The sequence below is a fragment of the Opisthocomus hoazin genome, chromosome 14, assembly GCF_030867145.1.
Source record: "Opisthocomus hoazin isolate bOpiHoa1 chromosome 14, bOpiHoa1.hap1, whole genome shotgun sequence".
Lineage (NCBI taxonomy): Eukaryota > Metazoa > Chordata > Aves > Opisthocomiformes > Opisthocomidae > Opisthocomus > Opisthocomus hoazin.
Window position 1 is genome coordinate 11,486,986 of NC_134427.1, and position 11,389 is coordinate 11,498,374.

Sequence of the window (11,389 nt, forward strand, 5' to 3'; positions counted from 1 at the left end):
AAACATGCTAGTGATGGTCCACATTAACATGACCACTTCTCTGCACCAGCAGCTTCTTCAGGAGAGCCACACAAATGCTGGGCAGAAAGGGCAGCCGTTTACCTGCCCAGCTGCAGCAAGCACATGCGTAAAGCTGCCTCCCCTCCCCATGAATAGACCACTGATGAGCAAGAAAATAACCCATTCAAAAATAGGGCTTTTATTTTTATGTAACAAAAGAGTAAATAAAAATGGACTTTTTCTTCTGCTCAAGTTCTGACAGCCACCTGCTACTGGCCCCACTGCCTGCAGATATCTCTCTAGCTTTGGAGGGGAGCAAAGTTAAGATGAAAGCAATGCGTGAGGTTAAGACAAACATTACAGAATTTCCACAGGGATGAAGCTCAGAACAAAGCAGCCTGGATCCCTCCCCATTAAAAAGGGGTAAAATCCTGGCTCAGCCACTACCCCTGTCCCTCAGCGAGCCACCCCAGATAAGGATATTAGGACAAATGTTTCTGAAATGGCTCAAGTCCCACATCTAGTGCCCCTTGCAGAGCTGCCTCTGGCCAAGCTTGGAAAGCAGAAATTTAAATTTCTAAGCCTTTTCTGACAAAAAAAAAGTACTGAAGAATATCTGGTGGAATATTTGATCTCATCTAGCAGAGAGTCAAGCCAATCATATGGCCAGGTTAAAATACATCAGAGCCCTTCAAAAAACCCATTCCACTGTCCCTGTCCAAACCCGTTCAGATGGGTCGTGACAAAGCCAGTCCTCCAGACACCAACACATTCTGCAAATGTCAGACAACAGCTGTAACCCTGGAATAAAAGGAAGAAAGAGGCAGGACAAGAAGGGGGAGAAACATTATTCCTCCCTCTGAAGGTGAAAACAAGAGTCCCCAAGTAAGAGCCAGAAGCTACAGCTTCCTTGAAGGTACCATTTCTATTGGCATCATGGTGCTCAGCTTTAGAGAGAAATCCAGTTCAGGGGCAGTCATGCACCCCACTCCTCTGGCAACCCGTAAAACAGGATGAGGAGGGGTACCAGAGCAGGGCATATCCTGGGCAAACACACCTGCTCGCTCGTATACACAGCGGGAAAGGAACTGGCTGGACCCTCTGCCATGCAGCCAGTCCTTGTTTTCTCAAGGCCTCAGACTTCTCCCTCCCTACCAACAGGTTGCCTGCTTTGGACAGATTCAGTCGCTTACTCCGAGCTCTCTTCTACTGCCTTTTGTTTCTTCTTCTTCTTCTTCTTGGTGCTCATCTCGCTGGTCTGTGAAGAAGTTGGAGGTCAGGAAGGAATCAAAAAGGAATCTCCCACTGCTCATTTCAGGAGGAACAGCCCCACTCCAGATGCAGTGCAGGCTCCCTCACCACCACATGAGCACTCAAGCACACTGACTGAATGCCAGTACCATGTCAGAGAGCGTCCTCCCACTGGGGCCCATTAGAGGGCACAAGAGCACAAAGGTGGCCTGGCAACCACCAACTGCCCCAGGACACAGAGAGCTGCTCATCCCATCCCTGCCCCGCTGCAGATCCACCTCCACAACCCTCACCTGTGCTCGATCTCCTACCACCCTCAACCAGTTCGGTTTACAAACGCATCTATATAGACATCTTTCTCTGCCTGTGGGGAGCCTGGCACTTTGGGGATATGCACAGCAGGATGCTGATGCATTTATCCTGGAGGTAGTAGGGAGAGACAGTAATCTCTCCTCTGTGCTAGGATGGTACGGTGGCAGCACCCTGTTACATACCACTTCTATTTGCTCTTCCCCACTTTCAGCTGCCTCTTTGGCCTTCTTCTCTTTCTTCTTCTTTTTCTTTTCCTTTTTGCTCAGCTCCTGTGGTGGTGGGGTGGCAGGGGATGGTGGGGTCACAGCCTCCTCACTTTCACTCTCCGATTCTCGCTTCCTCTGTTAGGGGAACAGATTGTCAGACATGCCATCTTCCAAAGGAGCTCAAATGATGGGAAAACTGCTAGTAAGCTCTTTGCAACTATTTTGCTGGGTTCAATCAAACCTTGCAGTTAACAATGCTTTGACAGGGAGGGTGAGCCACAGACTGCCAGTGGTCCCTCCAGCATACGCTGTCTAGAATTTGCTTGTGCCAGAATTGCACCCCGTATTTCTCAGTGTTTCCTGTACCCCAAATGCTCCAAAATTTGAAACGCTGCAGCACCTTTCCAAGTGCATGCACAAGCCCTGACTTGGGGAGCTTTACAGGTAACTCTTGCATGGACACTTCTGCAACTGTGTGTGGTCTTCAGAAAGGTTTTCTCTGGCACAACAAACCTCCATTGTGGCTCCATACAACATATTTCCTTGGATGCTGCAGCCTGTACACAAGTCAGAGCTCCTCGTTCTCATACTGTGCTACAGGACTCACACACAAAGTACAACATCCCAGAGACAAGCACACGGGGTAAGGCCCTAAACGGGTCACCCTACAGCTAGCTCATGGGCCATGCAACCACAGCACATGTTGGGGCACTAAGCTCCCAGAATATAAAACACCTTCCCCTGTAAAACAACCAACCAAAGCACCTCGATACCAACTGCCTAAAGGAAAAGGCACATATCCACTCTTCATCACAGCCCAAACAACCTTACCGCCAGAGCACTAACGATACTCACTTTTGGAGCCCTCTCCAGCTCTGAAACAGCTCGGGGAACAGCAGCTGCCTCTTTCTTGGAAGTATCCCTGAAAGTGAAGATGCCCGGACTGAGCAGGACAGCCGCTGCCTCACCCTACTCTGTACAAAGCCCTGTCCCCCTTGCAAGGGCTCTGTAACCCATGCCAGGTGCTGGGTGGGAAGGCTGGTGTGGGGAAGACCTGCAGCCTGCACCAGGTCCGGCTAGGCAACAGCAAGGCTTCCTCCATTTAATTTAGCAGACTGACTCCCTCTAAAACCACAAGCGCAGGCTAGAAAGGGATAACTGTCTGCTCAGGGCCTTTCCCTCCAGCAGCACATTCCCTGGGACTGCAAGAAATGCCACCACACCCCACGGGTCTGGACAGCCAACAGCCATGGGTCAGGTCTAACATGCTTCAAGCATAAACAGCAGCACCCAGCCCAGCCCTTCTCTCTGCCCACCATGCATGAGGCACACACCCTGCACCCACCTGTAATCCACATACTCCTTCTTCCAGGAATCTGGTGTGCTCTCGTTGGGCTTCCCGTGCTTGTCCAGCAGACCCTTCTGGATCATCATCTTCTTTTGACTGGCCTGAGACCAACGCACAAGTCAGACTGCAGCTCCAGGGAGGAGAAATCCTCCCCATGGCTTCAGCCAGCTGGCCTAAGAGGAGGTAATCCAGGAACAAGCCAAGCCCACAACTACAGCACTACTGATTTAACACTTCTCCAAGGACCTTCCAGCAAATCACACAGAACATGCCCTGCACAGCAGCCTACAAATCTCAGACAGGAGGCTTCTTCATCAGTAAATAAGGGCTAATTTGTGGTCTAACAGCAGCAGAATAAGATGACCTTGCACATCATGGAACTCAGACCAGGTTTCTGCAGCTTAATGACCTGCAGCATTTCAGCTGAACCACTCCAGCTCCAAGTGCAAGGCTAAAGACTCCAAGATGCTTGAACTGGCCCATATTACCTCATATTTACTGTGAGACAGATATGCATGCATCCCCACAGCTTTCTACATTTCACCTGAACCACAGGAATGGAATAAGCCACAGCAACCTGATACCGCGTTTTAAGTCTGAGCTGAATCACTCGCCAGGGAACAGTCAGTCTGGTTGCAGTTAAACTAGCACTGCTGATCTGCTGATTTCCGTGACTACCACATGCTCGAGACAAGAGACTAACCCATCAACAGATGTTCCCACTGCTCCTGTCCTTCAGGCACAATTTAGTGTCTCACAAGACAGTTTCCATTTTGGCACTGTCGCAGTTGCACCACTGCGAAAATCACACCACAAGGAAAATCAGCTCTTTGCCCAACCCCTCCAGAGCCATCAGTATGGGGTGATAGATGAAAGTCATCTTTGCACAGAGTGCTAATGCCATCCACTTCACATCATTTGGCACTTTACCAGAGGAGGGCTAGTGCTGTACAGACCCGAGAAGCCCATGCCTGAGCACCACTGGCAGCCCCAACTGGGCCTTGGGTAGAGCTGCCCAAGCTCGTCGGGAGGGAAAGCCTCAATCCCACTGGCAATGGGCTACACAACTCTGGCACAGGGAGGTGCCGCCATCATGACTCCAGGAGAGCACAGCAGAATTACACTGAGGCCCTGCACAGGCACAGCTCTGCCCGAGGGGCCTGGAGTCTCACATCCCAACAGCTGGGCTCCCACTGCCTCCCTGGGACTGACTGCACCGCGATGACACTCACCTTGGGACCGAGACCCCATTTGCGGGGATACGTATCTCGCTCCATGATCACTCTCTTGATCTTCGCCACAAAGCCATGGTCACAGGTAGAAATGACTGCTGTGGTCATCAAGGCAATGGCTGCAGAAGCAGGCAGAGAGTTCATTAACTCTTTAACAGCAGAACTGTGACAGTCAATCTGTTCTCCTCTGCCAGCACAAAGAGGAGAAACACCCCACCACCACTGCCATTTCACCCCAAAACCTCACTAGAGGTAAGTTCTGGACTAACGCATCAGAGAAGCTCCCCTGCTCAAAGTCAGCAAGTGCGTCAGTCGTGGATTAACCACATCATAAGCACAGGCCTCTCTAGCTCACACCAGCAGACCAGTTCTGGATCAGTGAATGCCGTAAGACCAATCGTTTCCCAGAGCAGCAGTAACACCACCAGTGGATGGGGAAGAGCTCTGTGAGCAGCTGCTGGAGCACTTCCAGACAGCTCAAGGAACGATACCACTACAGAAAGGAGCAGTGCTGCTCCTTTGACAGCTCCCAAAGCCTTGCAGAGCAAAACTAGAGGAAATTACATTTTTCTTGCCAGGTCCACAAGATAAGAGTGCAGGCAGTACAAACAACAGGGTGGAATGGCTTTACCTGTGTTACACCTCCAGGGCCCCTCAGTCCTATGGGTGTGGACAAAGCATGAGACGGTGCAGCACCAAGCAACACAACAGATCATATGTATATCAGCACCTGCCACCTACGCAGCTTCTTCAAAAGACCCTCATTAGAACAAAGCACCCTTTTGAGTCACTTCACAGAAGCTGGTAGTTGCTCAAGTCCTTTTACACTAATCTTCTCAGGAAATGTGATATGCCAGGTACCAGTATGTGATCAGACATCATTCCTCATCTCAGTGAGGACAGAGCCCCCGCAAAGAGGGGCTCCAACCCTGCCGGCACCACTTCACTCCTGCAGGCAGCCAGCCACACACCACAGCAGCCCCCAGTAGGACACCGTGAGACTGGAGGGTCTCTGGAGGCTGCACAGCACCCAGACCCTAGGACAGGAATCGGGGTGCTGCAGGAGGGCAGCACCACTGCACTCAGAGAATGGATAAACTTTGTCATCACTTCACACACAGAGCGCACCTTAGCATCACACACAGCTGAAACCAGGCTGAGAAACTCTTCACACCTTGCTAAGGACCAATGCAGCTGCTGTTTCTTAACATCCTGCCCAACACCAGCTGCCTTGGGCCACACTAACCCACAGTCCCCATCAGGAAGCACTAAACCTTCTGCACATGGGGACTCATTTGTTGTGCATTCACTGGAACAGTGTTCTTTTTGCAGTTAGTTAGGTGTAAGAAGAACAAGGAGTTTCATACCTAGACAGATAGCTTCTCCTTTCGTGGTGATCACAACAATCTCCTGATTAAGCTCAATACCATCTTCATATCTCAGGACACCAGGCAGCATGATCTTGGCTCCATAGCAAATGGCATTAACCTGCAAATGTAGAGAACAGGAGAACTTATAAGCTATTAGAGAATAAAAAACAAGGAACACAGCTCACAGTCAGAACAGCGCTAGACACCATGTGGATCCTGATCCCCCATTTATTGCATTAGCTGCACAAGTTAGGAGGACACTTAGTGCCAGTTGACAGCCAGAGACTACAATCTCAGGCACTCACCGCACTGTCTTTCATGACTAGCCGCTTGTGCGAGGTCAGCAGTTTCTCCAACGGCAGGATAACTCTTCGCAGGTAGCTGTCATCCTTGTTGTTGTCATACTGCCACTGTGCATCCAGTACATCGTGCATAGTCACCATGTTGTCCTGCAACGACACAACCCCTCAAAACTCTCCTACAAGCCACCAACTCAAAACACACACAAGAAAACAACTAAAGTCCAACTGCAAGTAGTGTCCTAAAAGGGAGTGAAAAACAGATGCCCAACCCAGAAGCATCAAAAAAGCAACCTAAAAGAATACTTTCCATCAACAGCCTGACATCAGCCTGACTTGTGCTGCTACAGACTTCAACCTTCCTAATCTCAGACAGCACTTGGATCTATTGTATAAGCTCTGTCCACATGAAACTTGGAAATATGACCAAACTTAAAGCAAATACCTGGAACTTCTAGACAAAGATTAGTGAGCAGAAGTCTAAATTAACCAGCTCTTCAATCTGTGACATGGAATAAATTCTTGAAGCAGCTCGAAGCACCCAACACCTGGAATTCAGAAATGACTGCCAGTCATTACAGCTGTAGGAAGACCATACATGGGTGGGGAAGCACTTGCACTCTGATACTCCTGCCTGGCAAGGAAAGAAATTAGTTCCGGAGTTTGGACCAGCAGCCGATCCAGCTACGATGGGACTGGAAAGACTGTACAAGTATTCAAGACCATACAAGACTGCATCTACCAGGCTCATTTCAATGAAGTGTGTTCCCTGCATCGTGCCCTGACACCAAGCGGTCACAGATTGCTAAGCAGACAGCTCACACCCCTTAACTTGTGGCACATGCATGGTTTGTAGGCTGAGAAACACAGGTGGCTTAAACCAAACTTTCAGTCACCATGGTGCACTTCCCAGTCACTTACTATCCCAAAGCTTAATTACCAGAACAGGGGCAACACCCTGAACTGAACTCAACACTTTGGTTACAGACTGTCTATGGCAAGAGCTCCCACGTTTTTGGGGCTATTCACAGAACTCCTGCCAGCCACCATGCACCTATACCGTCTCCCAACACTGTAAAACTCACACAGTTCCAAGGAACTCTTGCAATTCTGACAACATCCAATTTTCTGGTTATAGTTAAAGCTAACACTCTACCTTCTCTCCCAGGATGCCTGAGCGCACTCTGCGGAGCTCCTGCATCTGGCCCCCCACACCAAGCAGTAAACCAAGGTGAACACAGAGCGTTCGGATATATGTGCCTGCTTCACAGCTCACCCAGAAGATACCTGAAATGCAGGATAGGATAGAAAAGTCTTTAAATGCACATCTAGAAATGTACTACAGCTAGAAGCTCCCTCTGAGAGACGCTGTATGTCAAACCCTTCACAGAACCATCAGCCTGGGGTGATAGATGAAGGTCATCTTTGCACTGAGTGCTAATGCCACCTAATTGACATCATTTGGCTCTTCAATGAAGGATGCACTAGTACAAAAAATAGATGGGATTTGCTTCTCAGCACACCAAAGCAATGCATGAAGAAGTTACTGATGGTGGTGAGGAATAATGTCTTACGACATCTGCCAAAAATAGGAAGCAGAACATTTCACAGGAAAATTTATCAGCTGCCAGCTTAATAGGAAGAAGGCTGGAATGCCCTGGTTTACCTAATCTTCTCTCAGGATCATATTCCACCAGCTTGCTCTCATAGATGGTTCTGACTCTCAGTTGTCGTTTGACAGCTGCAATGAGAGGTGGTCGTTGAAACAGTGCACCAGTCAGAGTTTCTATTGCCTGAGGGTAGAACCAGAAGAAGGAACAGCTCACATCTGTGTCCTAATGTAAGCAAACCTCAGAGTCTTCACCTACAACCACTTCCATGAGTAAGAAACCACAAGGTTCATCGTCATTTGGCGATGTCATATTTAATAAAGCTCATCTGAAACACTGATGTGGTCAAAATGCTACCCCAGCTGCCAGTGAGCACAGACAGGCTTTTTCATTAGGTCGCAGTATGTGATCAGACATCATTCCTCATCTCAGTGAGGACAGAGCCCCCGCAAAGAGGAGCTCCAACCCTGCCGGCACCACTTCACTCCTGCAGGCAGCCAGCCACACACCACAGCAGCCCCCAGTAGGACACCGTGAGACTGGAGGGTCTCTGGAGGCTGCACAGCACCCAGACCCTAGGACAGGAATCGGGGTGCTGCAGGAGGGCAGCACCACTGCACTCAGAGAATGGATAAACTTTGTCATCACTTCACACACGCAGAGTGCACCTCAGCTTCGTTCCTCCCCTCTCATCTCCCACTGATGCCGAACACTTTGCATGCAAAGGGCCAGCACGGCTAAGAGCACGCTGAGACTTACCCTGGCAAGCTGAGCCTCACTTTCAATGGCGTTGTGCAGCCGGACAATTCCCACATACTCTTTGCCTGAAAGGACGACAAGAGCAGTCAGGAGCGGCCACTTGCACTTCATGTTCACCTCAACGCCCTCACTGCTTCACAGCCACAGAGCCCTGAGATTTTCACCACCACCCCTCCTAGGAAGTGCACGCAGTTTGTTATATAAGAGTTGTCTATTCTTCCAACAAAATTAATCTGGGCTACATTCATTTCTTCACCAAGTTTTACTTCACTGGACTGGCAGAGGCTGAGGCCCCAAGTTCAGTTAGTACACAAAACCAGGCTGTCAGAAGCGTTTTCACCAACTTCAAACAGCACAAGCCCCAGACAAGCAATCAAAAAACACTTGTGACAGCATGGACACGCCCTCACTGGCTCAAAGCAAAAAGGACAAGCAACCCTTAAGCTCAGGGCACTCAAGACCAAGGGTAGCCCTTGCAAAGCCTGGAAATCTCCATTTCGTCTCCAAAAGAACTCCACACCTCCCCAGTCACTTAGACTGTAAATGGTCCCAGGCAACAAACATACCTGCGCTCTGCTGAGATTTGACCAGCCGCGTTGCCCTCTCAATGCACACAATGAGGCACCCAGTCACCTTAGGATCCAGAGTGCCACTGTGTCCAGTCTTCTCCACTCGAAGGATGCGTCTGATCCATGCAACCACCTCGTGGGAAGATGGATTGGAAGGTTTGTCGAGGTTAATAAAGCCAGACCTATAGCACAAGATGACAGAGGGTGGGAGCTAAGCATCAGGGCAAACACAGCAAGAGCACAAAAACTTTGACAATATCTGTCATGGCTGCGGAGAAATGTATTTCTATGCAACCAAAAAGGCGATAAGCCTCAAGGCTTGCTCTCAGCAAGCACGCCTTGAGCTGCTCTGCGCACAGCAGGTGAATATACGCCATGGATAAAGAATTCTCCCCACACTGCTCAGCGCTACCCTGCACTTAAACCAAACCAAATGCTACAAACCAACTCCAAGCAGTCTCAAAACCTAGCGGCCAAAGGACTTTCCCTAACACCCCACATAATCCCCAAAGCATTTGCATGTCCGTCCACAGACCGGCCACAACCCCAGAACAAAACAAACTTTACAGCAAGTGACCAGCAGCATCTCTTCAGACATTTACGGGTTAGCAGCCAGCCACAGAGTCAAACAGAAAGGGAACAAGGGAAATCCAGAACAGGAAATGTTGTGAAGGTATCAACTGTGAAAGAAGACATAAACCATTCTGGCCCTTACTGCACTCACCGAACATAGTCAGAAATCTCTCTCTTCAGGGGGTTAGCACCGGAAGGAAGAGGTGTGTAGTGTGCTGTCATCACATTTAATTTGTCAAAGTTCTACAAAATCCAAGCAAAGGTTACAAGTGTTCTTGAGCTCACCTTGGCTGCAGCATCGCTTTGCCCCAGTACATCTCCCAGTTACACAACGCCTGATGTGCACACCGAAGCAGAATAGCCTCTTCCAAAACGAAAGTGACCCAACAACAAAACCACAACGGTGTTTTAGAGAAAGAAACAGAAGGCCTGTGCTGAAAGACATGGGAAAGCAGCAGGATACCAGTCTTTCAAGGCAGGACAAATCCAGCGTGCCCCAGAAACTCAGCACAAGCAACTCAGAAGTCTACACAGGCCACTGCCAGATGGTAACAAATATCTGAAGAAACCCGGTGGCGTCTTTACAGGAAGTGGGAAACTTAGAAAGCAGGCACGCAAGCGGTACTGCTGGACAACCTTTCTAAAGCGGTTTCTGCAGGCAGAGGGTTGGCCTCAGCTTTGAGCGCCACGCACGCTGTTTCTTAGCACGCAGCAGGCTTCCGCAGAGGAGCTGTGCACCTCCTCGGGCCTGCACTGAGAGAGGACCGAAGCAGCAGCAGGGACGGGCCCCCAGCCTGTCTATAACCCGCTCTACCTTCAGCAGCAATGGCCACTGAGACGTGTCCAGCCGGGCGATCCGGGACTCGGGCTTGATGAAAAATTCCTCCGTGTGCTGAATGTCCTGAGGGCGCGGGAAGGACCCGGGATCAGAGCAGGGACACCCGGAGGCCCGCGCTCCGCCCCGCCGCCACGCGGCCCGTGAACCACGCGCCCCGCAGCGGCGGCTCCGCTGCCCACCGCGCGCCACGCTCCCTCCGGGGACACCGGCGCGGGGGAAGGCCCTTCGGGCACGCTGCCGGGCACCGCAACTCCCAGCCCTCCCCCCGGGCCCCACCGACCGTCCCACCGCGCCGCCACGCATCAGCGGCCCGGGGAAGCCCCCGGCCACCCCGCCCGCCGGGACCGCGGCCCCGCACCCACCGCTACATCCTCCTCGGCAAGCACCCGCTTCTCCTTCCGCCGATGCTTCTTCACGCTGGAACCTGCGGGAGCCGCACGCTGAGCGGCCGTGGCGAGGCCCTGCCGGCCCCACCGCAGCCCCGAACCCCGATGGGCCGGGCCCGGCGCCGACCCTCCCCCCCGCGACACCGCGGCGGCCCCCAGCCCCGCGCGGACGCCTCCCCGCAGGGGCTCCCCGACCCCCTCCCGCCTGCGCACACGGCGCACAGCCGGGCGAGGCGCCACCCCAGCGCTTCCCGCCGCTGCGCACCGTCCCCGTCCGCCATGGCCGCGCCGCGTGGTGCCGCCGCCGCGCACGGGCGGAAAGGCCGCCCCTTCCCGACAAGCCCCGCGCCGGCACCTGACCGCTCCCCGCCCAGCGCGGCGCGGGCCGAGCCCGCCCCTGCCGGGGGCGGCAGTGACCGAAGGCGCCGCCCGCCCGCCCGCGGGGACGCGCCCCCTGCCGGCAGCGCGGCCGGTCTGCCCCGCGGGTGCTCTCTCCCCGGGCCCGGAGCCGCCGGACCGCGCCTGCGGCGCAGCGCGCGCCCTGCGCTGGGCCGGGCGGGAAGCGCGGCGGCAACGGGCAGCCGGCAGCGGAGCTTCACGGGTGAGCGGTGAGTCCGGTCGTCCTTTGCTGCAGCC

General features: G+C 52.4%; 1 protein-coding gene and 5 non-coding genes across 6 annotated transcripts; all 6 read right to left on the reverse strand.

Moving 5' to 3' along the window:
- Window positions 1–13: 13 nt before the first annotated feature.
- DKC1 (dyskerin pseudouridine synthase 1) lies at window positions 14–11,097 on the reverse strand. Its single transcript, XM_075435208.1, has 15 exons — window positions 11,019–11,097; window positions 10,730–10,791; window positions 10,344–10,430; window positions 9,681–9,772; window positions 8,954–9,138; window positions 8,388–8,452; window positions 7,685–7,811; window positions 7,175–7,305; window positions 6,025–6,168; window positions 5,717–5,837; window positions 4,350–4,468; window positions 3,115–3,218; window positions 2,625–2,691; window positions 1,746–1,904; window positions 14–1,258 (listed from the first exon to the last, which is right to left on the reverse strand). Exons 1-15 carry the CDS (start codon window positions 11,032–11,034, stop codon window positions 1,190–1,192), a joined length of 1,548 nt encoding a protein of 515 aa, XP_075291323.1. The 5' UTR covers window positions 11,035–11,097; the 3' UTR covers window positions 14–1,189.
- LOC142363165 (small nucleolar RNA SNORD83) lies at window positions 3,965–4,040 on the reverse strand. The gene has a single exon (XR_012765549.1). It is a non-coding gene; the product is annotated as a small nucleolar RNA SNORD83 (small nucleolar RNA).
- Window positions 5,217–5,464, reverse strand: LOC142363162 (small nucleolar RNA SNORD17). Its single transcript, XR_012765546.1, has one exon. It is a non-coding gene; the product is annotated as a small nucleolar RNA SNORD17 (small nucleolar RNA).
- On the reverse strand, window positions 6,867–7,001 carry LOC142363161 (small nucleolar RNA SNORA36 family). The gene has a single exon (XR_012765545.1). It is a non-coding gene; the product is annotated as a small nucleolar RNA SNORA36 family (small nucleolar RNA).
- Window positions 7,409–7,484, reverse strand: LOC142363166 (small nucleolar RNA SNORD83). Its single transcript, XR_012765550.1, has one exon. It is a non-coding gene; the product is annotated as a small nucleolar RNA SNORD83 (small nucleolar RNA).
- On the reverse strand, window positions 8,034–8,281 carry LOC142363163 (small nucleolar RNA SNORD17). Its single transcript, XR_012765547.1, has one exon. It is a non-coding gene; the product is annotated as a small nucleolar RNA SNORD17 (small nucleolar RNA).
- Window positions 11,098–11,389: the final 292 nt, after the last annotated feature.

Excerpts from the sequence above, each read along its gene's own strand:
- DKC1 (XM_075435208.1), bottom strand. Across the intron at positions 10,431-10,729 it reads TTGCCGAGGAGGATGTAGCG|GACATTCAGCACACGGAGGA; the intron begins GTGGGTGCGGGG and ends CCGCGCCCTCAG. Across the intron at positions 4,469-5,716 it reads AGGAGAAGCTATCTGTCTAG|CCATTGCCTTGATGACCACA; the intron begins GTATGAAACTCC and ends CTGCTTCTGCAG.